Source organism: Plectropomus leopardus, chromosome 9 (assembly GCF_008729295.1).
Source record: "Plectropomus leopardus isolate mb chromosome 9, YSFRI_Pleo_2.0, whole genome shotgun sequence".
NCBI classification, from domain to species: domain Eukaryota; kingdom Metazoa; phylum Chordata; class Actinopteri; order Perciformes; family Serranidae; genus Plectropomus; species Plectropomus leopardus.
Genome location: NC_056471.1, coordinates 2,177,025 through 2,203,390, shown reverse-complemented (window position 1 = coordinate 2,203,390; position 26,366 = coordinate 2,177,025). Strand labels below are relative to the sequence as shown.

At 41.2% G+C, this 26,366-nt stretch overlaps 1 protein-coding gene across 1 annotated transcript; it reads left to right on the top strand.

Moving 5' to 3' along the window:
• The first annotated feature begins 405 nt into the window (after window positions 1-405).
• LOC121948012 (N-alpha-acetyltransferase 15, NatA auxiliary subunit-like) lies at window positions 406-26,284 on the top strand. Its single transcript, XM_042493242.1, is given in 21 exon segments — window positions 406-658; window positions 3,016-3,100; window positions 9,099-9,203; window positions 9,475-9,632; window positions 11,722-11,757; window positions 11,759-11,857; window positions 13,621-13,774; window positions 14,132-14,251; window positions 14,503-14,598; window positions 15,844-15,950; window positions 16,053-16,125; window positions 16,243-16,412; window positions 16,533-16,685; window positions 19,353-19,481; window positions 20,948-21,161; window positions 22,127-22,320; window positions 22,487-22,595; window positions 23,011-23,109; window positions 23,370-23,513; window positions 24,557-24,654; window positions 25,827-26,284. Coding segments are annotated over 21 exon segments (2,610 nt in total). The 5' UTR covers window positions 406-604; the 3' UTR covers window positions 26,040-26,284.
• Window positions 26,285-26,366: the final 82 nt, after the last annotated feature.

Below are 26,366 nucleotides of genomic sequence, written 5' to 3'. Positions count from 1 at the left end.
AGCGAATTTATTTCCATAACCTAGTTTAGTTAGTTAATTGACCTCATGGTGGGTTTTGATTGTTTGTACTGCATCAAATTAAATTAATTACAAAATGAATCAAAGGGCAGAGCCTCTATTAGTGAAATGAAATGTTGCTCGCTAACGTGTCTATGTTTTACAGCCTAAAAATAATTAGTATTACACCAAATGTGATCATTTGGGAAAAGCAAGAGTGTTAAATTTGTAGAAATTTCAGTGGAGTTTAGTTTGCAACGTTCGAGACAACCGATGCACTGGACCCGGGAGTCTACTGATGAAATAGGATATAGTGTTTTTTATGCATTATTTTTGTATAATTAATGCAACACCGTGTCATGTCAGTTTAGTTAGAGCAGCATGTGGCCGGTGGAGCAGCTTGGCCCCGCTCGGCTGTGTTTGACACGCAGACTCAGAGAGCAGCCTGACCCGGAGGAGAAGCACGTCGGCCATTTTGCTCGGAAGGGGGCCTCGGCTTCAACACGTGAGGGATAGGAGCCTGAAGAGACTGAAACAGTCCAGGATCTCTGACTCCAAGAGGATACTATTCATGTGTGAACCGACAGAGGCATAGGAAGCCAACACAATGCCCACAATCACTCTACCGCCGAAGGAGAATGCTCTCTTCAAGAGAATATTGGTAGGCTTCATGCCTCAGATAGCGTTAGCTTGCTGGCTAATGCTAGTTGCCAAGTAGCCGTCAGTTGTAGCAGTCAGAGCAAGTAGCTAGGGAGTCGCTTGTGAATTAACCAAAATATTCACAACACCGAACGCATTATAATTGTCATGTCTCAGTCAATAACAAGTAATTGTAACCATGCAATTGAGGGAAAAGGCACAGTTAGCTAGCAGCCAGTCGTGTGGTATCCTAGCTATGCGTTGGCCTTGCAACATATCCAAAGTATATCAATGACAAAGCTGCTGGATACATGACAGCCACACACAACTTAGCTGCATACTTCGTTTTAGCTTTTCTGTTACAAGTTCCACTTTAGAAACGTTTTCCTCTGCAGTCAGTAAAGTTTCTCAACATTTTACTTATACATTCGGCCAAAATATTTGTCGTTAGTTTGAGCAACTCAGTCTGAGCACATAATGTTACCGCGAGCCGCATTTAATTCTGTCATTGCAAAAATTTAACGGTTTAGTTATTTTGGCTTCTTCACAATATGAGACGAACGGAAGACCTCGACTCGTGTAATAAGTCATTATGATGTTTAAAATCGGCATATAGTAAACATATAGTAATCAAGCGTAAGACTGTCAGTCAAATGTTATTTGAAAATATTAAAAGTCCCATATTGTGAAAAGTCAATTGTCGTTAAAAATCTATATATTAAAAAATGCTTTACAAAGCAGATGAAGGTGCTATAGAAAAACTGAAAATATCAAAAAGCTTAATCCACAGAGAAATGGAGTCAGTCTTAATTAAGAAACTGTGCCTTTAAACAAATCGCGAGGACTTATGTGAATTTGTGATGTCACAAACATACTATATAGACTGAATCTCCATGATGTTGTGCTGACAACAACAGGCATTTGCAGGTAGAGAACTGGCAGTTGTTTTGAATTGCTTAGATATGTAAAATTGGCAAGTTTGTCCATTTCTGTTCTCATTTCTAGCCGGAACTGTAACATAATGAGGTAAAGACTTCAACATGGTGGTGCGACCTATGTGACATTGCTGCTGTGCTTATGATAGGTAGTTTGTTACTTTGCTATCACATTTGACACACCAAAGCTACCAGCACGTAAGCTAAGCAGTGCACTGCTGTGGATGGGGCTGCAGCAAAACGTATTTTAACCACCTAAAAAAGTCAGTATCAGTTTAAGTGTACACTATATTTGAATATTTGCTCTGCTTTACCTTACACAATAGCTAATTTAGGCGGCAATAGACCAGCAACTCTGCCTTTTGGTGGAATAAAATTACTGTTTTTCTCATTATTTTATTTTATTTTATTTTATTTTATTTTATTTTTTATACATATGTGACGTGGGTTTTTTTTACCCAAAAGTTATTGTAAATAATCATTGGGATTCTGTCTGTAGACTATTTAGAACTTGAAACATCAACAATCTAAATGGGTCCCTTTGTATTTCTTGTTGGAAATGTTTTTCAGTGTATTTGACTGACAACTAACAGGAAGTAAAGATGGACTCAAGCTGCAACCTAACAATGCAAGTCCAGTAAAAGATACGTCGATATAATTTCGGTAGGAAGTGCCACTGCTGTGCCGTTAGTTATTTTACTTGCTGGAGAGTGCAGATATGGAAGACCCAGAAACACAGAGCAAGCAGAGCAGACTGGGCTTTTTGCAGGAGGGGGCTCTTAAAGAGACGGGCGCTAAAACAGAGCGTTTCAGACAGAGGTGAATACAGGTATATTTAGACAAACATTGTGAGTGAAAAAGATGTGTATTATGACCATTAAAGCATGTAAACATGTTCGAGTAGAAACCCAAAACAAAAGTATGAATTTGAAAAAGAGCGCCATTTCTGACCTTTAAGTTATTGATGGTGGCTATCAAATATAGTTTAATACTAATAATGTATACCACTAATAATACTACTGCTGGGTATTGTAAGTGAGTTCTTTCCTGTTGTCATTCAGAACCTGAGTGTATATATTGTTGTTGGAGTTGGGGCTTTGAGCTCTTGATACCCAAGCCTGTTGCATCCATGTGGCCACTTGTCTGATCACATTTCACCCACAGCCCTCCATCATCAAGGCTGTTTTCTCAAGTTTTCTTCAGTGCAACAATGTCACACTGACTGGACTGCCAAGAAGACAATGTTTTGGTGTATGTGATGCTTTGCTCGCTGTTAGCAGGAAGGACCAGTGATCACTGGAACACAGCGTTTGCACTCAGCACTTACAATAATGTCATATTCGTGCACTTTAACCCAGCTTCACTGAGGATTAGTGCAGCAGGAGAATGACAGGCTGCTGGCCTCAGATGCCTGATGTAAAGTCTGTTCTGTCTTTTGTTGCAGAGATGCTACGAACACAAGCAGTACAGAAATGGCCTGAAGTTCTGCAAACAGATCCTGGGAAACCCAAAGTTTGCTGAACATGGAGGTAAGCACCCAGCTATTACTTGACTTTCCCCCCACACAGCAACCTATTAGGAAATACTACTCTTCACTGCCACCCTGTTCTTGCTGCTATTGACTGATGGATTTACTGGTTTTTACACAAAGTGTGTGAAGTAAATGGATCAGTATGTAAATTTGTCTCTGGATTTGCTTAAAAACACCGTCAGCCTGCCTCCTCAAAGATACACACATTTAACTGAAGTGATGGTAATAGCGACTTAAAGAAAAAAGGAATATTAGATCAGAATATTACTAACAGTGGGTCTCATTCATAAAATGTGAGGAGAATGAATTTATGAGTAATCCATTCAAAAAAGGAAATTTATGTGTATTCTGGCATTCATCAGTGTGTTAGTAGCCACCATCTTTTCATAGGTACTAACAAAATCTACAGGTGCCTCTGATGCTCATGGTTCTTGTGTAAATAAGGAATGCGCATAAATATTTCTTGTTTTTACTAGAAATTAAAACTTGTTCTGTTTGTCTGATTCTGTTGGGCCCAAACCTGATTTAAAAATCTGAATTTGTACTGTTAAAAATAGGCTTATATTATATTACATGTTATATATAATAAATAAAACAATTTTAATATTAAAACATGTGTTACAAGGTTAGGGCTGGTATGTTTCCTTGCACCACTTCGCCTTCTCTTCCCTCTGTCAGTCTGTCAGCTCGTGCATGACAGGTTTGGCAGAAGAGGCAGCGCCTCTTGGTACGTCTGGTACACACAGTGATCCCTGCTGATGCAGTGCACTGATGATGGTTACCGCTCTTCGCTGCATGTTACGCACACCTTTCCCACTGCTGGGGAGGCAGAGGCTAAAACTGCCTCTCTTCTCCCTCTTTCTTTCTATTTCCTCTTGATTTAGTCCAGTAAAACGCCTGCCTAAGTGCCATTGAAGCACAAGACTGCTCACAACAGTTCCATTAAATAGAAAAAATAAAATAAAATAAATGTTAAGTTAGCAAGAACTTGATCCGATTCAAGCCTGAGGGAATAGTGAGAAATCACAGCCTGGTCTGAATCCGTCACACCAATACTACTAGAAGAAAATAAACATTTTTTTCTTAACTCCGCATTACCCAAAATAACTTCAATGTCGGCGTCAGAAGATTTTTTCTTTCCTTCTCTCTTTGTTTGTTTGCGGCATGTTCTCAGGTCAGCAGGATGCACCTATCCATAGTAATGATCATTTCCTTAGATCAGGCATGTCAAACTGGTCCACAGGGGGGCCGGTGTGGCTGCAGGTTTTTGTGCCAACCAACCAAGAGCACACAGTTTGACCAATAAACTGTCTGAAGACGGAGATCAGTTGATTAAATGAGTCAAGTCTGGTGTGCTGCTACTTGGTTGGAAACAAAACCTGCAGCCACACCGGCCCCCCTGTGGACCAGTTTGACATGCCTGCCTTAGATGGTGCCCACTGGCTGTCCATGGGCAGGAGCGTATGCTAATTGCTGACTAGTGGAAGCATGCTGTCCATTTACACTTGATTAGCATTCATGAACATACACACATGCCTGCCATTAAATCTGAGTGTCCTGTGGCATTCAAGAATCCGCTGTAGCTTTTTAGTGCTAAGATGATTTACATGCAAACTTATTCACAGATCTACTAACATCATGAATGAGACCCACTGGTTGCTGTAACAGCAGACGAATTGGATCACTAAGGCAAAAAAGATGGAATAATTCAAACAGCAGTTACCAGTGAGCTGCAGATTGGGTTGTGGTGGGTCCCAGTGGGTCTGACACCGTGTCCTAACTGCAAGTGTAAAGACTACAGAACAGCATGGCGTTATATTGCATACACTCCGTCCACACTGAATCCCTTAAAACGGAGCTCTGTTGTGACACGTAAACAAACTACTTACCTGTCAGCTGCTCAGAGACAGAACCACTGTGAGCATGTTCACAACATATATATATATATATATATACACACACACACACACACACACACACAGTAAATCATTGTTGTAGCTTCCACACTACATCTTAGCATCATATCTATTTTGCAATACAAGCTTGCTTGTTAGCATCCTACACAATATTTGCAGATACTGATAATGCAGATATTTCAGCTCCATGGCGATCTTTCTCCAGCTAGACGCCAGCTTGCTGTAGCAGCTCCCATATTTCCATCATGCCTAGTGCTGGGCTGAGTAGTTTATAGTTATATTTACTGTTTTTATGTTTCAAAATGCACATGTCATGTTCCTTCAGTGTTTATAATGTGTCTGTTGAGAACATGGTGGTTTATAATGGTTATTGTCCTTTGTTTGTTAGTGTATGGTTTATACCACTAGTGAGTTGGCTGTTACACTTCGTCAGAGCAGCTGTATAGGCTCAAGATGGATGAGAAGCTGCTTCCTCATTGCAAGTGATATAAAAGGAAGTAACTCGCCTTCTTTAAAAGCCTTATGTTCTCCTTTGGGCAGAAAGCCCTTAGACTGAAGTTAATTCAGATACATTTCAAACTTTGGTGCAGATATCTTCATTTGCTGCCAACATGATCGACAGAAATAAAAAAGCAACGATAAAAGCAATGCTCGAAAAGGTGTGCTGTATCGCACTGTATTGCACTGCATCACACTGTATAGCATAGAGCTGCACCTAACGATTATTTTTTTATCTATTAATTTATCGATTTCTTTTTTTTATTGTTCTAACAATTATTTTTTTTGTTAGTCAATTAATATAACAACAAATTGACCAAAAATAACATTTTAAAATACACTGCAGGGCTTTATTCCCCAACAAAACACAGCCCAGTCTGAACTGGTAATCTGTGTTTTACAGTCTGATATAAAGTCTCTCCAAAATAAAATGAATGCAAGATCTTGTTCGACTCAAGTAAAAGGAATGTAGTGCAATCTACATTTAGCAATCCAACAGCAAAATACATAAAACAATGTAAAATTCAAGTCATTTTTAGGAGGAGTAACAAAACAGAGGCTCTTTTGTTACAGTAACAAACCTCAAATCTAGCAGTCCAACAAAACATCTTACAATAAAATTAGTGCAGTTTGAATAACACTATAACTTTATCTAACAGAAGTAATTATAACTTGTACATTCTTCCTGCATCAAAATAGTCCAGCCTGAACTGGGCCTTAAAGCATATCGCTGCCTGCTGATATGAGTGCTGTATTTTCATATTTATAATCACATATTCCACTCATTTATGAAGTTGTCCAAGCTCCTGCACAGCTGACAACCCCATCCTGTAAATGTTTCAAAATAAAATACATTGTATCAGCAGCTGACGGCATCCTGTCCACAGAGACACAGTCAGAGGGCTTTTGTTTTGAAAGGGAAGCAAGAAAGTTGAGGTACAACAAACATCTGTGTGGTTCCTCATCTCTGTGACAGAGAGAGACTTTAAACTGCTTTATAAAGTGGTAATGAGTCAGTATAATAATTCAGTTTGTCAGCAGTCTATTCCTGCTGAAACAAAAATCAACACGCTCGACACGCTGTGTGAAACTGTGCAACAGGTTAGTGCTGTGGTTGTAGCTGGATTTTTGAGCCAAATACAAGCACTGATATTTTAAATTTGAAACATATTTTGAAAACATGACAAACTGAATCTCCAAATGAGTTTTTATAAAGAACTGTGACCCAGAAATGTTCTGAGTGGAACATTTGTCCTCGGCTTTCAGTCATCATGCTGCCCACTGTTCAAATCAGCTCCCCTGGGGACCGAGATATGCCCCGACTGTAATCATTTTTAAAGCAAAGCTTTTCCACAGCTTTTTATTCATCAGTTTTTATGCTGATTTCATCAATGTGGTTTTTAAAGTTGTTTGTACTTAAAAAAAAAACTGCCTGTCCTTTTGTTTAGGTTATTTGTTCTATTCTTTTAAAATATCTTTGTATTTTTCTTATCTTCTGTCGATCAAGCACTTTGAATACCCTTTGTGTTTGATAAGGTAATATATAAATAAACATAACCTTGCCTTGCCTCTCTGGGGATTAAACCATGTCATGGCACGACTGTTTCTAAACGACCTCGACATATCGTTTGCATTTTTCCACTGTAATGCCTCGGTAGTTATCAGCTGCTGTATGCAGTGTACTGATGATAAGCAGTGATCCTCCAATGACTCGCTGTGCCTCTTGTGATGTTTGCCCTCTGTTTTGCATCACACTTTTTATTGGTTCAGGCTTAGACAGCCTCAGGATGCAACAGCGGCAGGTTTGAAAAGGTGGACCTGTCAAACTGATTCAGTCCTGAGACGTGAAGCGCAGTGTTCTGTAAATCAGTCCATGAGGGCTGGGACGATATGCTTACCTGGAGATTACCATCACCATACTTAGGTGCTGTTTTATTTAGGGCTGCACCCAAATATTTGGCTATTCAGGTATTTGTTACTTTGGCAAGTGCTCGGTTTTCAATTTAGGTATTCAGATATTTTTTTTTTGCAGAGGATGAATGCCATTTCAGTGTGTGTGTGTTGTGATCCTGCTGCTGCGCCTGCCACACACAAAACATGCATGTCAAGAAAACTTTAAAAAAACATAAACAGTAGGCCTATATTTTGACATTTCATTAATTGTTATGAATAAAACTAAATGTAATTGTAAAATAAATGTATAAATGTAATGTAAATGTAATTATATTTTAAAGTTAGATTATTATTGAAGATATGAACTTACAAAATCTTATAGGATCATGGCACAGGGTAGACCTGAACACAGTATATATTCACAGACCCTTAACTATCATATAGATAGCCTTGTGCATTTTGCATTAGAAACTTGTGCATAAAAAGCCCATTAAGTATTTATGATAAAAAAAACAACATAATACAGAGAATTGTATAGAAATTCCTCAGTATAACAGGAAAAGTAATAAATGTAAATGTAATATCCATTAGCTTTGTCGGTCAGGGGCTGTCAGTTCACACGGCTGTGGCTCAGAGGTAAAGTGGGTCGTTCTCTAATCAGAAGGTCAGTGGTTCAGTCTTCGGCTCCTCCGGGCAACATGTCCAAGTATCCTTGGGCAAGATACTGAACCTCAAATTGCTCCCGATGCTGCGTCATCGGAGTGTGCATGCGTATGAATGGTTAGTACCCGGTAAGTGGCACCTTGTACGGTAGCCTCTGCCACCACTGTGTGAATGTGACATGTCCTGTAAAAGCGTGTTGATTGGTCGAAAAGACTAGAAAAGGACTATACCACCTGTATAAGTACAAGTACTGTCCATTTACCATTATATAGAAAGGGGATCCCTTAACCCTTTTTTTTTTCCAAAAACATGGTAAGACAGTAGTGAGCAACAAAACAGCTACAGATATAGTTGATTTGGTATTGACATCACAGTAAAATTTATAAAAGAAGAAATGGCTCCAAAACTAGCAAGAAATTAGAGAAAAAAGTAAAAGAAAATTAGCTGAAAATTCTTTTTTTTTTTTTTTTTTTTAAAAAAAAAGCAAAAAAAAAGATACAGAAAAAATGGGAAAAGTAAAGAAGAAATGACCTGACCCTCTTACCAGGTTGCTTATTGTGTTTCTCCCGTGTTTTTGAAAGAAATCGCACCAGTTTGTTCAAGGATCACACCAGTTTGTTCAAGGTTCAAAGGATTAAAGAGTAAAAATTACAAGAAAATCACCTGAAAATAAGAAAAAAAAGAAATAACAAACAATGACCTTTGAACAGTGCTGGAAAAAGTATTTTTTAAATATTTTATAATAATTTTTCTGTCACATAATTTTATTATAAAATTATTGTAATTATTAGTATATTTTTTAGGAAATGTTTCCCTATTTGGATAATTTTCAATCATCCTTCCCTGTTTTTTAAAACTAATGTTTAGGTAATTTGTTTTTTTTCAATTTTTTTTCTGATTTTTTTCCTCCATCTCTACTTTCCATGTGTTAATGTGAATAAATTGTGTGTAAAACGGTCAGTGTCACTGTTGACGACTCGTATCCCTGAATGTCTCACTCCTGTCCCCCTCCACTTTGTGCTCCAGAGACGCTGGCCATGAAGGGGTTAACCCTCAACTGTCTGGGCAAGAAGGAGGAGGCCTACGAGCTGGTGAGACGAGGCCTTCGCAACGACCTCAAGAGTCACGTCTGTATCCTCCCGTCAGCCCCCCACATTTCATCAGTGTGACCTTCAGTCAGTTCAGCGGTGCAGCTGCTGGAGTCACTCAGACACCTTCAAGTGTCACCTGCATTTAGTGTCGCTTAGCTGCTCTTTGTTGAGTGTGTGAACCAGACTTTAACTTCTCCCAGTCTGTTCAGCCGTGTGTGTGTGTTTGTGTGTGTGTGTGTGTGTGTGTGTGTGTGTGTGTGTGTGTGTGTGTGTGGGTGTGTTTGTTTTTCCTTAACCGGCTCCTCCTCCAGGCTGGCATGTGTACGGCCTGCTGCAGCGCTCCGATAAAAAGTATGACGAGGCCATCAAGTGTTACCGCAACGCTCTGAAGTGGGACAAGGACAACCTGCAGATCCTGCGAGACCTCTCCCTGCTGCAGATCCAGATGAGAGACCTGGAGGGATACAGGGTGAGGGTCGCCTGAGACAGATGGGTGTAAAAATACACTATCAAGATAAAAGGCCAGATGGAGGGACGCAGTCACCTGTCCTCCTGTGCAGGTGGAACCTTAGTGGATATGGTGAAGATGGGCTGAGGCTGACAGACCAGGGGTCCAGTCCAGAAAGCAGCGTTAACAAACCCTGAGCTGATAAACCCCTGAGATGGAAAACTCTTTGAGTTTTTGGTTTTAGAGCAGCTGATCAGAGTTTGTTCAATCAACTCTGAGTTTGTTCACTCTGAGTTAAGCTCATGCTCAGTGGATGAAAAAAAGCCATCATTAATGGACAATCATCATAATTGATCCCACACTTACCGCCAGATTATAATTCATTTGTCGTGTAGGCGGAGCGTGTGCATTTATTTTAAAAACCAAAGAACCCAAGTCAGAGCTGGGAAAAGTGTCCATTAGTTAAGACAAAGTTTTATTCAGTGTTGTCCATTACTTCATGGTGTAGGTCATACTCTCTATTAGCCTACATTTGAAACATGCACCCATCATCAGCCAAAACATTAAAACCACTGAAAGATGAAGTGAATGAAATTGATCATCTTGTTACAATGTTCTGCTGGGAAACCTTTGGTCCTGGCATTCATGTGGATGCCATCTGACAGAGTCCAGCCACCCCACTGATGTAGGCCAAGTAACCCCCCCCCCCATGGCAACAGCTCTTCTTGAATGCAGTGGGTCCATGTCACACTGCAAAAACTGCTCAAAAATGGACTGAGGAACATGAGAAAAATGCTCAATGTTGTCAACCTGGCCTCAAATGTTCTAGAATCCCAATCTGATTGAGTATCTGTGGGATGTTTTTATACCGCAGAGGTGCCCCTGATCCACAGTTGGGGCTCCCTGGACTGGCTTTCCTGTCAAAGCATGAGCACAGGACCACGGTGTGTGTCCTGGGATGTCTGGCACCGGGCGTTGGTGGCAGATCCTTTTGATCCTGTGGGCTGCGAGGTGGGTCACTAGCATGTCCCACATATGCGCCATCAGAGTGTAAAATGGGTGATATAGAGGCGAGGTCGACACCTTATGCTCTTTGTCACGTTCCATGAGGCATTGCTGAGCAGTTTTTATATGTGTGTGGACGTTCTCCTGCCAGGTGGTCACTGCTGTCGGGGAGGGCTGCTGCTGTGAGAAAGGGCACTTGTTCTGCCCCTTTTTTGGGTTAGTGGAGCGTTTCAGGTGGCATCCACATGAATACTACAACCAAAGGTCTCCCAGCAGAGGGTTGCATTGTCAAGAGATGAGCAATGTTATTCACTTCACCTGTCAGTGGTTTTAATGTTTTGGTTCATTGGTGTATTTGTTCAGTTTTAATCTGACAGGAAGAAAACACAGGACCATCAGCTGAAGATGACACAGGTGAAGATTTAAAAAACATGAATCAAGTACATAGAGACATGATTGTAAGCGGATGCAGTAATAATGTGGTTGGTGATTTGCACCTGAGTACAATATTATATGCTGTGGCTTTATTTCAGCTACTTAAACAAATGTAGTAAATTTAAACTGAAATGCTGTCAAACACGTTCAGACTGTATGCAGGCTATATATAAAAAGATCATGTTCATATCTTTCAACGGTACCACCATCCTGCTCACTCAGAGTAGGCTATAATCTCAAATATTCTAGGAATTAGTACGACCAATCATATCACAAGTTATGGGGGAAATGTATTATTTTTCCTACGTATCTAAAGCTTCATACTGATTTTTTAAATTTAAACTGACACATTATGTGCATTCTAGTTGGATTGCTCCAACAAACTGACAGCTGTCTTAAGTCTTACAAAAGACAGATCCAGACTGAATGAATGAGGAAATGAAACAGCATGTGTGTCTCTGTCAGAGGGAGGAGACGGAGACAAACTCATGGTTTGTTGAAGAAAACCTGCCACCAGCAGCTTAGCTTCACACAGACACTGAACAAGAGCTTTGGGTCATCTCAGGGTTAATTTACCCAGAGTTTACACTAAACCAGCTTTCTGGAATACACCCAGGACAGATCAATGGTGGACAGGGTAATCAGGCAATTTTGTGTTGTCCCTCTGCAGGAGACGCGGTACCAGCTGCTGCAGCTGCGTCCGGCCCCAGCGGGCCTCGTGGATCGGGTACGCTGTCGCCTATCACCTGCTGGAGGACTTTGAGATGGCTGCTAAGATTGTCGAGGAGTTCCGCAAAACACAACAGGTAGGCCGAAGCTTTTTTAACCCTTTGAAACTTGAACACATTGCCTTGACTTCTATCAAAAACATGGAAAGGACTCTAACAGCTTGACAAGAAATGGCTCAAAAATGACATACGAAATTACATGTAAATTAGCAAATAAAAAAATTATTATACATTTTAAAGCACTTCTTCCAGCACATTTGATTGTTTGTTTGTTCATAGCTTTCATTTTATTAATGAATTATTTTTTTTAATGACTAATTTTCAGGTAATTTTCTTGTACTTTTTGCACATTTCTTGTTTTTTATATTTTTTATATTAAAATAAAAATAAATACATACAAAAATAAATATATATATATATATATATATATATATATATGTATATTCACAAGAATTTTAAATATGTATTTCTAGACATTTTTCCCTAGTTTTTGATAATATCTAATTATTTACTCCACCTAATTGTTTGGTCAGTTCCATTTCACCTTTCACTTGTTTTTTTCATTTTATGGGTTATTTGTGTTATTTGTGATTTCTAAAGAAAACTGATGTTGATCCATGTGTTAAAAGATCAAAGATATCTAAAGTCAAACATGAGATCCACATAAAAAAGACTAAAGCGCCATAAAGACTGGATTAACATGGGGAGGTGGAGAATACAGTATTCACCATGCTTCTTGCTAATTTAACTCAAATTCCAAAAGAGAGAGAGAAAAGCCTCCACAGCGGGAGGTGGAGAGGGAGAGATGTGAGGAAAAGATACTGTGTGATATATATATGTCAGAAATCAAACCCCTTCAGTTCAAATCTAACCACACACACACATATTGATATCATTCAGCGTGACTTACACTCTCTTAGGAGGTCTTTATCTTCCATGTCCTTTGATCAACATTTTCAGAAATAAATCCAGTTGTGGTGAGGTGTCCTGTCCAAAGCTGTACAGAGAACATTCTCCTCTACACTTTGGCCTCTTGTCTGCTCGCAAACAGAGTTTTAGATGACTAAAACCATGTAAGATTCAGATTTGTCAGTACTCTAGTGTGTGTTTTACCATGTGGACATCTTACATGGTGACCTCATCAGCTCACTCTGCACATGAAGATTCTGTGCACTTTTTTTTAAAGAAGGAGAGAATGCCTTTTTTTAAATATCTGCGTTTGTGTAAACAAAGCATGAGCCATCTTGTCCAAGAGCATGGAATGTGTATAGTGTCCATAAAAACTCCAAGAATGGCACATAAAGTCTCCATTAGTGTGTTTACATGGATGTGAATAAAGTGTTTATGATCAGGTTTTGGGAGTAGAGCATTTAAGCAAACACCATATCCAATTTCCAGAAACCCAGAGAAGCTCTTATCCTGTTGACTAGAAACTGGAATATACTAACTGTAGCACTGTCAAAGAAACCAGGATATTGTGGTGTGTATAAATCTTCTCACAGTTATTGAGTGCTGCTAACTGCCTGCCCAGGTACAGCTGACCAGTCCACATTATGTCACCCACCAGCAGAAGTGTTTGTTGGTCTAATGAGGCGCGTTGCATTCTGGTAGTTGTAGGTTTTCTACCTTTTGAGCCAAAGTGATTGCCACAGTCCTTTTTCTCTGTAGCACCAGTTTCAAAAGTATTAGTGTGATTCTGCTGCAGGGATGGGCCTCTGTGTGAGGACCCTCTTTATATCAGTGTGAAATGCTTCTTTCATTTGTAAAGTGGTTTTAAATGTAGAGTGCATTGTTTAATTTGTTCTCTCATTATTGTGTGTGTGCGTGTTTGTTTTGTCCAGACATCTCCAGACAAGGTGGACTACGAGTACAGTGAGCTGCTGCTGTATCAGAACCAGGTTCTGAGGGAGGCTGGCCTGCACAAGGAGGCTCTGGATCACCTCAACAACTATGAGAAACAGATCTGTGACAAACTGGCTGTGGAGGAGACAAGAGGTGTGTTAATGCTGTCATCACACACCCAACCAAACTGCTCACTTAGTGATCAGAGCTCCTGAAGAGATGAAGTCAGCTGTGCAGCTTTCTCTGAACAGAGTGTGTGACAGAAATCGTGACGGAGTTTAAAACTGATGATGTGCACTCTTCACGTTTCTGTGCCGCTTCATAACTTAGACTGACAAATGTTGTGCTTTGTTGAGGTACCTCACCCACAGAAAAGCCTTTTGTGTGTGTGTGTGTGTGTGTGTGTGTGTGTGTGTGTGTGTGTGTGTGTGTGTGTGTGTGTGTGTGTTTGTGTGTGTGTGTGTGTGTGTTTGTTTGTTTGTTTGTTTGTTTGTTTGTTTGTGTGAGTAGGAGAGCTGCTGCTGAAGCTGGAGAGACCTGAGGAGGCCTCTGAGGTCTACAGGAGACTCCAGGAGAGGAACCCTGAGAACTGGGCCTACTACCAGGGTCTGGAGAACGCCTTAAAGCCAGGTGAGTACTGTCCTCAGGCCCACAGCTGTGTGTCCTAGGGAGCCTGCACAGAAAGAATGCAGCCAGAGATGAATCAGTGTCATAGTTTACAAATTGTCTTTTGATCACTGAAGGAAAGCTGTAAACTACTCCTTTGCAACCAATGGAAATGTCAGTCACTTGGTGTCTGTTGTTGCTGCAGTAATAGTGGGGGGTGCTAAGTTTACTGTTGATCACTTTTTGCCCTTTACAATGTGTGTGTATTTGTCCAGGGAGTGTAGAGGATCGTCAGAAGATTTATGAGGACTCGTGGGTGAAGTTTCCTAAAGGCCTGGTTCCCCGAAGACTGCCTCTGAACTTCCTCACAGGTAAACACAGTGCAGCCAGCTTTTTCCCCAGTATACTGTATGTATGGTGTTTATTAGAAGATGTGGTTTGCTTAGTGAGCAAATGTCATTATCCCATTTACTCCCCAAATGTACAATAAATGAAGTGGAGTGCTACCTAGCTAAAATGCACAGGGCTGGTAATGACATGCGCACTCAGCTCAGTGACTGTTTAAAGCTTGGGTAGGCAGAAATTAGGAAAAGGCAAAACAAATAACAGCAGAATTTGAAAATACACCCTCCACCTGCAGCTCTTGCCTCTCTGTCCTAAGCCCCTCCCATCAGATGACCACAGGTAAATGCACGAGCTGTGTACAGCACTAGTGTTTCCCATAGATTGATTTATTTAATCATATTTCTTTGTAGAGTTTCCTGGGTGCATTCACTCAGCCCCCCCTCCTTGCCCCAATCATTGTGTTTATCAGACCACACATGAGACCAGAATTAACTGCTAGAGCAAATGGGAGCTTAACAGTTTTGACAGTCTATGTCAAACACATGATTTGGGTTGGCAGGACAGATAATTATAGCACTGTGATTATTGGTATATACAGTATATACTATATATATATATATATATTTAAATTATAAATTAATTTATTTTTATTTTTTTTTTTTTTTTTTTTTTTTTCTTGTAAAAAGTTAGGAGGCATCTGTGTGGAGTTTGCATGTGCTCCTTGTGTCAGCGTAGGTTTTCTCCGGGTTCTCATGCAGGACATAAACTTGCAGGTTAATTAGTGACTCTAAATCTTCATTCCCACTACACAAAAAAATATGCTAATACCCGTTACATCTGGATTTATAATGCAATGGGAATGTTTACGATCAGCATTTGGCCCTGGGTCAAATGACTCTGCAGTAGACACGGGTGTTTGTTGCCTCCAGCTCCGATTGGAACACTGATCCAAATACATCTGCACTGAGTTTGAAAGAGACACTGAATAAGTCAGAGTTATATAAAGAGAAGAGACCACTGAAAGGTTTTCAGAGACCTCTGTTCTGCTGTCTAGTTTTTTGGCTAACTCATAAAATCATATTAAATTGACTACAGCTAAACTAACGGCACTGTTTGTGCCTTTGGTTTGATACGGACCGCTTGGAGCAGTGATGGGACCATTTCTGTTTTATTGTGTAGGTTACGGTGTGTAGGACTGAGTCTGATACATCACTGTCATCTCACTTCAAATCTCACTTTCCTGTCCCTTTACTGTGTGTTGTGCTGGCCAGGGGAGAAGTTTCGTGAATGTCTGGACAGCTACCTGAGGATGAACTTCAGCAAAGGCTGCCCACCTGTCTTCACCACCCTCAAATCGCTCTACAGTGACAAAGAAAAGGTGAGCATGGGGACATTCAAAACATGGGCTCCTACGTTAAAGATCTTGTTGTTCATTGTGTGAAATAAACCAGCAAATGACCTTTTTTTTCTCCTCATGCAGGTTACAATCATTGAAGAATTAGTAGTTGGCTATGAAACCTGTTTAAAAAGCTGTCGAATGTTTAGTGAAAACGGTGAGTGTTGCTTTTTGTCATTGGCCTCAGTGTGTTTAGATTTATCAGTGACTCCATCCTATTGCAATCACATAAAGAAGGCACAAGCCTGTTGTGAGCTGTGTAAAATGTGTGCAGATGATGGGAAGGAGGAGCCCCCCACCACCCTGTTGTGGGTGCAGTACTTCCTGGCCCAGCACTTTGACTTCATTGACCAGCCCAGCCTCGCTCTGGAGTACATCAACACCGCCATTGACAGCACGCCCACGCTCATCGAGCTCTTCCTCATCAAGGCCAAGATCTACAAGGTTTAGTATCCGCTGAACACATTTACATCATGTCAGAGGCTTTGATGGAATTTGGATGATTAAAGTTTTGTATCATGAAGATTTCTTCACTCTTTCACATCTTTTTCTTGCTTGCTGCAGCATGCAGGCAACATAAAGGAAGCAGCTCGGTGGATGGACGAAGCTCAGGCTCTGGACACGGCTGACCGCTTCATCAACTCCAAGTGTGCCAAGTACATGCTGAAGGCCAGCCTCATCAAAGAGGCAGAGGAAATGTGCTCCAAGTTTACACGGGTAAGACACATAGAGTCAGAGTGAGAAGTCATTTCAGCATTCCATAAGTGTTATTTTCTTTACAACTGAATTTATATTTGACTCCTAAAGTTTGTCTCCGCAACCTGAGTGTGGAGGTCTCTCTGAAGAAGCACATACACAACCGAACAACTCCTCTTTAAAAGTGAATGCTTTAATCTGAATACATTTTGATGATTTATGAAAATGTGAAATAAAATAAAACTTCACTCTGTCACATTATGGCCCAATTTACCGAAAGTTTTGGCAATGGGATGTATTTAGTTTTTTGGCACAGGCTGGATTTACACTATGTGGTTCAAGTGACCAGTGCTGTTGTTTTCCTCTCATGTGGCATTTGTACGTGGAATCATGTACGTTTAAGAAATCAGATATTCTCAGTTTGGTTTCAGGCCAAATTTATCTATCGAAATAAATCAGATATGATTCGGATATCTGCAAATGAGTCTGTAGTCTAAGCCGACAGGTCTGATACTTCCTGCCATTGCAAGTCGTTCAAAATTGAAAATGCGACGATGGTCAGCCAGAAATGAAAATTCAGTCATTATCTACTAACCCTCATACTGATGGAAAATCAGGTGAATTTTTATAGTCCTCGAAACACTGCCGGACGTCCACAGTGAAAAGACGCTTCACTCATCTCCCAAACGATGGAACCAAACAATGACCAGAATTCAAACGTTTAAAAAATACATAATAAAACCACAAAATGTCTCCATACTGCTCGCCCCAAGTCATCCAAGTGTAATGAAGCTACAACGTGCCAAGTTGTTTTGAAAAAAATCAGTGGTGTCATGTTTTTAGCCTTGTTGTACCCTGTAGCTCCTAGTGTGGGAGCCACGTTGACGTGTGCACCTTTATGCAAGACCGACGAGAGCTGGCAGAATCTGCACGCCAGTTTTTACCTACTACCCAGAAGCCTCCGCGACACACACAGAGAAAGACTTGTGGAGTCAGAAGCAAGCAACAAGTGCCTTTGTGGGATTTAAAACTGCTGCGTAGGGGAGGCTTCCAGGTAGCATGTAAACACAGGTATGCAGATACTGCAAGCTGCCGTTGGTCTGGCGCCTACACATGCGAAAATACAGAGTTTATATTGAAACAAACACATTTATGAGGACATTTCAGTTCAAGCACATTCAAGCATAAGCAAAGTTTAAACAGGTGTAAATACAGATGTTGCATTTGAGTCACTTTTAAGAGTAGATGGAGGCAGGCAGTCAAGAAAAAATTGGATATAGGCAACAAATCAAAATTGGGAATCAAGACTTGTAGTGTAAATCCAGCCTTAGACAATTCTTTGACCTGTCCATTGTCCACAATCTGTTATGTCATCCATCTCTGTGACCGTCACATCAGCTGGACATCAAAGCACGCCCTCTTCATTTCTCTCACAGTACGACCCTGTGATGACACAGCACTAATGGCTGTACCCGATACAACCACTGACATTGCTGCATTGGTTCTGTTTTACTGTGGTGGTGTTGAGTAACCTTGTGACTGACACTGTGTGTGTCATCAGGACAAAACAAGCAAGTCAGGGCAAGTGTTGTTCAGTTCACATTGTTTCCTGAATTCAACTCTAACCGTCATTACTTTCTGTGAGAGGCTTGCTGCTAAGACAGGTTTAGGATAATTGTGTAAAAACTGAATAAGGCCCAGTGGGTCTGATTGCATGAATACACACCCAGAGAGATCATTTCCATAAATAATTTGTCAGAAAAATTCCTGATATTTGTCTCATGGTTAAGTGCGTCAACAGTTTCACATAAATACAAAAATACAAAACATTTAGCCAACCAAAATGTATACAATTAATGCGACAAATCACATCAGACATGCATATTATTATCCATCTCATTCAGACATGCAGTGCAACATATTAACCCTATGAAACCTGAGCAAATTGGCTTGATTTCTATCAAAAACATGGGAGGGCAGCCAGTAAGTTAACAAGAAATGGCCCAAAAAAAGAAAAAAAATTAAGTAAAGTAATGGAAAATAAGCAAAACAAACCCCAAAAGTAAAAAAGAACATAAGAAAAAAAGTCACCTCAAGAAAGTGCTACAAAAGATACCTTCTGAAACCTAAGAAGAAGAAAGAAGAATACAAGCAACTAAACCGGAAATGCCCCCAAAATTGACAAGAAATTAATAATAAAAAAGTTAAGTAAATTACATGTAAATAAGTTTTTTAAAAAAAGCAAAGTGAAAAACAATAACAAACAAGAAATTTTAAAAAGTCATTAAAAAGTGCAAAAAGGGGGATGTCTGGTGGCTGAGTGCATAAAGCTGGCGCCCCATAAATGAAGGCAGTGTCCTTGCTACAGCGGCCTCGGGTTTGATTCTGGCACGCGGCCTTTTGCTGCATGTCATCCCCTCTTGCTCGCTCTCTCTCTCTCTCTTCTCTCTCTCTCTCTCTCTTTCTTTCTCTCTCCTCTCTCTCTCTCTCTCTCTCTCTCTCTCTCATTAAGGCAAAGATGCCCAAAAAAAAAAAAATCTTTAAAAAGTGCAAAAGCAGGCAGGTTCGCTTAATGGCACCAAGGTTCTAAGAATCCTGAAACTAACAGCTCAAGAGCCAGAGCTGATTTGGTGGAAAAGGGCTTACAGTGTAATAATGTGCGTGTGCATGTGCGTGTGTGTTTTTCAGGAGGGGACGTCTGCGGTAGAGAACCTGAACGAGATGCAGTGCATGTGGTTCCAGACAGAGTGTGCCTTGGCCTACAAGGCCATGAACAAGTTTGGAGAGGCTCTGAAGAAGTGCCACGAGATCGAGAGGGTACGTTTCTGCAACTGTCAACAATTATCGAAATGTACATTCACACACACATTCACACACTGGTGGCCAGGGCTACTGTACAGGGGGCCGCCTGCTATCCTGTACTCACACACCAGTGGAACAGCGATCGGGAGTAATTTGGGGTTCAGTATCTTGCCCAAGGTCATTTTGACATGCAGACTGGAGAAGCTGGGAATTAAATGACCGATCTTGCAGTTAGCTGGCAGCCGCTCCACCGCCTGAACCACAGCTGATTGAGAGCATTAGGCTCAAAACCATACCTCGGTCGAAATACTTAAAAGTATTCATTGGAGCCTAATCTATTTTGTGGACTTAGTTTTTTCTTCTCTTGTATGATCTTTTGTCACCTAGCCTTCCATTGTCTGGATGTGCATGCTTTTATAAACTTTTTTGTACAAACCTGGATAATAACATGATGAAGAAATGGCCAAAATATATATTTTTTAAAAATGTCAATAAAAATGCCCCAAAGGTTTTCCTTAAAAATCACCACAAGTTAACAAAAAAGTTGAAATTATTTCACCAAATCCAAAATGTTTTTTTAAATCCCCAAAAGTTTTTTGAAGGAAAAAAATACCAAAGTGTTTATTTAAAAATAGCCAAAAACATTTAAATAAAAAAAATGGGATTTTTTTTTCCTTCAGTAATTGCCAACATTTTTTAAAAAAGGAATTTCGTTTACAAAAAAGTCCAGGGGTTTGGAAGACGTCCTCTTTTAAAAAATGCTATAAAATTCATTAGAAATACAGCCATTTAAAGTTGTATGGGCCTTCCCCTGAGCCAAAGTCAGTCACTCAGTCAGTCATTTTCTTCAACCGCTTGTCCTCGTAAGGGGCTGGGGGGGCTGGAGCCAATCCCAGCTGTCATTGGACGAAGGCAGGGTACACCCTGGACAGGTCGCCAAACCAACACATATAGACAGACAACCATACATGCTCACAGTCATGCCATTTAGAGTCACAAATCTACCTGACCTGCATGTCTCACACGGACAAACTCCAGACAGAAACCCGGTCTACTGGTTTCAAACCCCCCACCACCTCACCAACCCCCCGCCCACGGACTGAACCCCGGTCCAACCGGGTTTCGAACCAGGCAACAGTGCTAACCACAACGCCACTGTGCCCCCCTTATCCTTAAATAATTTTTTAAAGCTATTATATGGTCTTTAACATTTGCCTCGGAGTCATGGGAAAGTCCTGTAAATTCATTGGTAAAAATGTGTTTGAACCCTGCATGTAAAGAAACTGAGAATAACCACAATGACCACAAACAGCTCACCAAATCCTCAGCCAATCAGTCTGCATGAAGTCCTGACCTCAATGTTTAGAGGGTCACACTTTAATGAATCCAGACAGTCATCAGTCAGCATGTGTCTCTGTGTTTCTCCAAACACCAGCAGGCTCATTCCTCTCTCTCTTCTCTCCCCTCCTCTCCTCCGTCAGCATTTTGTGGAGATCACAGATGACCAGTTTGACTTCCACACCTACTGTATGAGGAAGATGACGCTGCGCTCCTACGTGGACCTGCTAAAGCTGGAGGACGTCCTGCGGCAGCATCCCTTCTACTACAAAGCTGCTCGAACCGCCATCCAGATCTACCTGATCCTGCACGACAAGCCTCTGACCGACGACAGCAAGGAGAGCCAGGCAGACACCGGTCAGACTCTGTCTGTGTCTCTGTCTGTGTCTCTGTCTGTGTCTTTGTCTTTGTCTTTGTCTTTGTCTGTGTCTGTGTCTGTGTGTCTGTGTCTGTGTCTGTGTGTCTGTGTCTTTGTCTCTGTCTTTCTCTCTGTCTGTGTCTTTGTCTCTGTCTTTGTCTCTGTCTCTGTCTCTGTCTCTGTCTTTGTCTCTGTCTTTGTCTCTGTCTTTGTCTCTGTCTGTGTCTCTGTCTGTGTCTCTGTCTGTGTGTCTGTCCAATAGTACCTCTCAAATGGGAAATGTCAAAATCATGTTTACATTTTTGTGCAGAATTTGTGAAAAATGACAGAGTAACACTTAAGACAAATGTTTGGGAAGTGCAAATATATCTGTAGTTGTTTCATTGTCATCATTTTCACTTTTATTTCACTTGTTCTTGTTCAAACTTGTTATTATTATTACTGGTTACTGGTTAAAAATAGTTTTGTCAAGATACCGGATGTCTAACGTCCATATAATACCTTGAAAATGATCAATATTTAATACTGTTGTAAATAGCATAGGGAAAATGGACATTGAGTGCATACAAGTTAATATTTTTATGGACATATTAATATATCAGGCTATAATATGACATTGATTTATTGTTTCTTGGGTAGTGACAGAGAACAGCTGAATGAATCTGAAAACACATAACAATAAGAGAGAGAGAAAAAGCAGCTGGTACTGGTGTATTCGTACAGCGAAATAAGAGTATTGAAACCTTTATTCGATGCTTCAAATGGACCTAATCCTCAGATGCAGTGGAAACACAAACTGAAAAACACACAAGAGTGTTTTTAGTTTCCACTTTAGTCCCTGTGGTTCCACAGCTCTGTGAACGGCCCCTTGAAAAATGAGCTGTAGTTTGTGGAACAATACCAGTCTGGTGATAGTACTGTGTCACTGTTATTACAAAAAGGTTTCCTGTTTTGCTGTGTGTAGAAAATCTGACAGACAAGGAGCTGAAGAAACTGCGCAACAAACAGCGACGAGCCCAGAAGAAGGCGCAGTTAGAGGAGGAGAAGAAGAATGCAGAGAAGGAGAAACAGCTAAAGAACCAGAAGAAGAAGAAGGAGGATGATGATGAGGAGATAGGAGGGCCGAAGGAGGAGCTAATACCAGACAAACTGGCCAAGGTGGGCTCTTTTTTCCCACATCTACTAGTATGAGACATGGTGGTGTGATTGTGTGTGCAGTGGTCGTTTGGGGTGAAGTCAGAATCTGTTCAGTGTAATCCAGCAGGAGGTGTGTCCTGAGTGTAAGCTGGGCAGTGTTCCCTGATGTGGACTTGTATGTGCACAGGTGGAGAATCCTCTGGAGGAAGCAGTCAAGTTCCTCATCCCTCTGAAGAACCTGGTGCGCAACAAGATCGAGACTCACCTCCTGGCCTTTGAGATCTATTTCAGGAAAGGTCAGAGTCAGACAGCCAGCCTGCAGCTCACCACGTTTCACACACTCAGGTCAACAGTTCCATCTGTAAGCCAGTCCCAGGATGCTGCGATCACAAGGATCAGGACATGCTGAGCTCAGCAGCATCATACACACACAAACCAATAACAGATATACACTATACAATAAGTACTACATCACCAAATCACACTGGGTTAGTTCAGAATAAAACAGAGAAGTGTGCAGAGGTTCTCTTCAGCAATGTCAGAGTAAAGCAGTCGTGAAATCAGGCATTTAAGGTCACAACAATCACAATACCAGTAGCGAAATCGTGGAGCGGCTGTTAAACAGAGATAAAAAAAAGCATTACTGATTGATTTTGAGATCATTTTTTATCTGGAGTGTAACATTGTGTCTGTTTTTCTTGATTTCTCCAGAGAAGTACCTTTTGATGCTTCAGTCGATAAAGAGGGCTGTAACCATAGAGCCTTCCAACCCCTGGCTGCACCAGTGTCTGGTGCGCTTCTTCAGAGGAGGTGAGTAAAACCCTCACTGTGCTCATGTTAAGAGTGACGTTTGCTGCATCGTACAGGGGAAGGCAGCAGCTGTACATGCTACTTTGAACAAACATCAGAAACCTCCTGCAGTGTGAAGTGTGACCCTGCTTTGAGTCAGGATGGTGGCAGCAGAGGTTAGCAAGACCAAAACACAAACTGTCCATCTAACAAGTCTTTCATTGTGTGTGTGTGTGTGTGTGTGTGTGTGTGTGTGTGTGTGTGTGTGTGTGTGTGTGCAGTGCGTGAGAGTGCAGACTTGGCGGAGGCAGTGAGGACGGTACTGAAGCAGGAGATCTCTAGGCTGTTCGGGGAGAGCAACCCTCAGAGTTTCAACAAGAACTACCTGAGCCAACACTCAAACTCCATCCCGCACCGACTGGCTGGTACGCACCGCACACACTCATTCCTCTCATAATATAAAGTCCATAATATTCAGACTGGGGGTGTACCGATACATCGGCTGCATATTAGCATCAGTGACTATTTGCCTTGTTGACTGTCATCAGCCTATCAGCAAATGAAGATGACATTCACCGATGGCAGCAGTTGATGTTTTTCTGTTATGTCACAGGCTAAAAATCACAGCTCAAGACTAATGACATGAAGTCATTCCAGGTACAACTGAACATATTTGGTGTATCGAGTTACATCATGATGCATTCAAGAGCTCAGTGAAAATGAGGATTGTGCGAAAATAGATAATAACAATACAGGATTTCCCCACACATTGGTTTATTTTTGGCAGCCTGCCACTAAGCATCTGATTCCACGATTTGATTTTCAATTTTTGGAGCTGGACTGGTTATTAGGAGAGCTGTTGGAACATCGATTCTGTTAAGATATTGGTTGCACCCCACTCTCAGAGTGTAGAGTGCACTGTTGTCACAGATGGAGCAGCAGAACATCAGGCGCACTGAAAGTAAAAGTAGCCTGTCACTGCGCTGGCTCTAAAAGTTTTCTTTCACTGGCCTCTTTGTAGCAGCTGCTCCTCTCATCCACCCATCTGATCTGATTATCTCTGACCAGATCGACTGACCCCGCGACTCAAACTCCTCAAACTGCTGCTGTGAAAAAAAGGACTCATGATGAGTTCCACCTATGTTGTGTTCATGGACCCACAAAAATGTCCAGATTCAGACAGGGACCACAAAATCAGAAAAAAAAGGGACACACACAATAAAACAAAACCAAAACCACAAGTTTTCTGTCAGCTGTTGCCAAACATGGATTCTAATTGGGTGGGAAACATGGCAATATCATGATTTTTTTAAATATAATGGTGTAAACAGTAGTTATTGGTGAGATACTTGAATAAATACAGCTGTTTGATTGAGATTTTCACAGCAATATTAAATAGATATTAGAGAGGGAATTATGATTTATTGTCATCCTGTAATGAGTGTGTGTTTGTGTTTGAATGTTCCAGCCGCTAAGATGATGGTGTACCTGGAGCCCTCCTCTGATAAGATGGCCTGTGAGATAGCGACAGCCCTGGATGAGTCTCTGTCTGGGAGAAGCATTCAGGTGTGTGATCAGTAGCTACAGTATGACACATAACACATCACAGGGGTGAACTTTGAAGCAGCGTTACTGGCTCAGTGATGTGTGTTGAACCCACAGATTTTTCAGTGTCAGAGGTGGTAACTTATACTGCTGACCCAACATGCTCTGGACCACTTTGTGCTCCCAGTTTCACACTGAAATTGGATAAAAACCAATAATCCATCTGTGATTAGCTGTAATGTTACACCGGTAGTGCTACTCAATCAAACTGTTCAGTTATTAATATATGATTATACTTTTTTCTCTGGTCCATTTGTCCACACTGACTCTAAAAGAAGCTGTCTATAAAATCGTAGTGAGCACTGTACATTAAAATCTCACAATATTATTAACCTTAGGGCCCACTTCAATAGTACACTCACTTCTATCGCTCTGCGCACAACATGCGTCTTTCAAAATCACGCTTTAAAAATATTATACGTCACGATGATTTTCTATGTTCATTGAGTTATTTCTTTTAACCAACATCAGTCCTTATCATAATTATCAAATATTCATTAATTTTCAGAATTTTGACCCTTTAAAACCTGTAGCGACATTACTTTTCTTGCACTGCTTTCAGGCCCTTTTCACAAGTACTTGATCCTTTGAGCCTGAAGCAAATTGGAGTGATATTTTTTTTCAAAAAACATGAGGATAAAGGCAGTGAGCAACTTTGTGAGAAATTTTCCAGAAATTGCTAGAAATTAGGCAAATTGGGCAATTGGACAAAAATGTAGGCCCTTTTCCAAGTTTTGTTTGCCTTGTTTGTATTTTACTCCTACTTTTTTTTCTTTTTTTAAACACACTTTAACGTAATTTTCTTGTACTTTTTACTATTTTCTTGCTAATTTTTGGGAGAATTCCTTGCATTGCTCATTGCCCTCTTTGTTTCAAAGTGTTAAAGAGGAAAGCCTGAGTCAACAGCAGGCTGATAACCACCTTCATGAAGTCTGTTTGGATTGTTTTGGGGTTTGTTCAGTGAGCTAAGACAAAGGAAGCCTGACTGTCCAGCTTGCTTCATGGTCCACCCCTCAGCTGTCTCTGGTTTACAACATGTCCACCCTCACTCAGATTCTCTAACTTTGTTTGTTTGTGTGTGTGTGTGTGTGTGTGTGTGTGTGTGTGCGCGTGTGCGTATGTGTGCGCTGCAGATCTGCACTGAGGTGCTGGAGGCTCTGCGTGATGGGCAGCTGGGTGAGGGCCAGCAGAAGGCTGCTGAGGCTTACCGAGCTGCATGCCATAAGATCTACCCCTACTGTCTGGCCTTCATGCCTCCCGGTTACCAAGACGACAACACCACCACAATCAGTGCCAACGGCGACCTGTCGGCAGGAGAGCACGATGACATGGCAAACGAAATGTGAGCTTGGACGAGGGAGGAGGAGACGACGAGGAGGAGGAAGAGGAGGAGGTGCGAACACGCCGCCAGACGCCTTAGTCCACCAACACACCCATTTCCCCTAGCCCCGCCCCCTCCAGTCCCCGGGCTATGGCTGCTGTGAGACGCCCCGACATTGCACTGATCTGGATGGACTGAGCGCCACAGGAGAGACAGGAAGGAGCTGGCACATGGAGGAAGGCGATGCCCACAGAACTTTTTGAAACAGTATAAAAGGCCCTGTCCACAGTCGCTCTGTCACTGAGGAAAACCAGATACATCCGGTATGGGGAGGCAGGAGAGGATTGTGGGA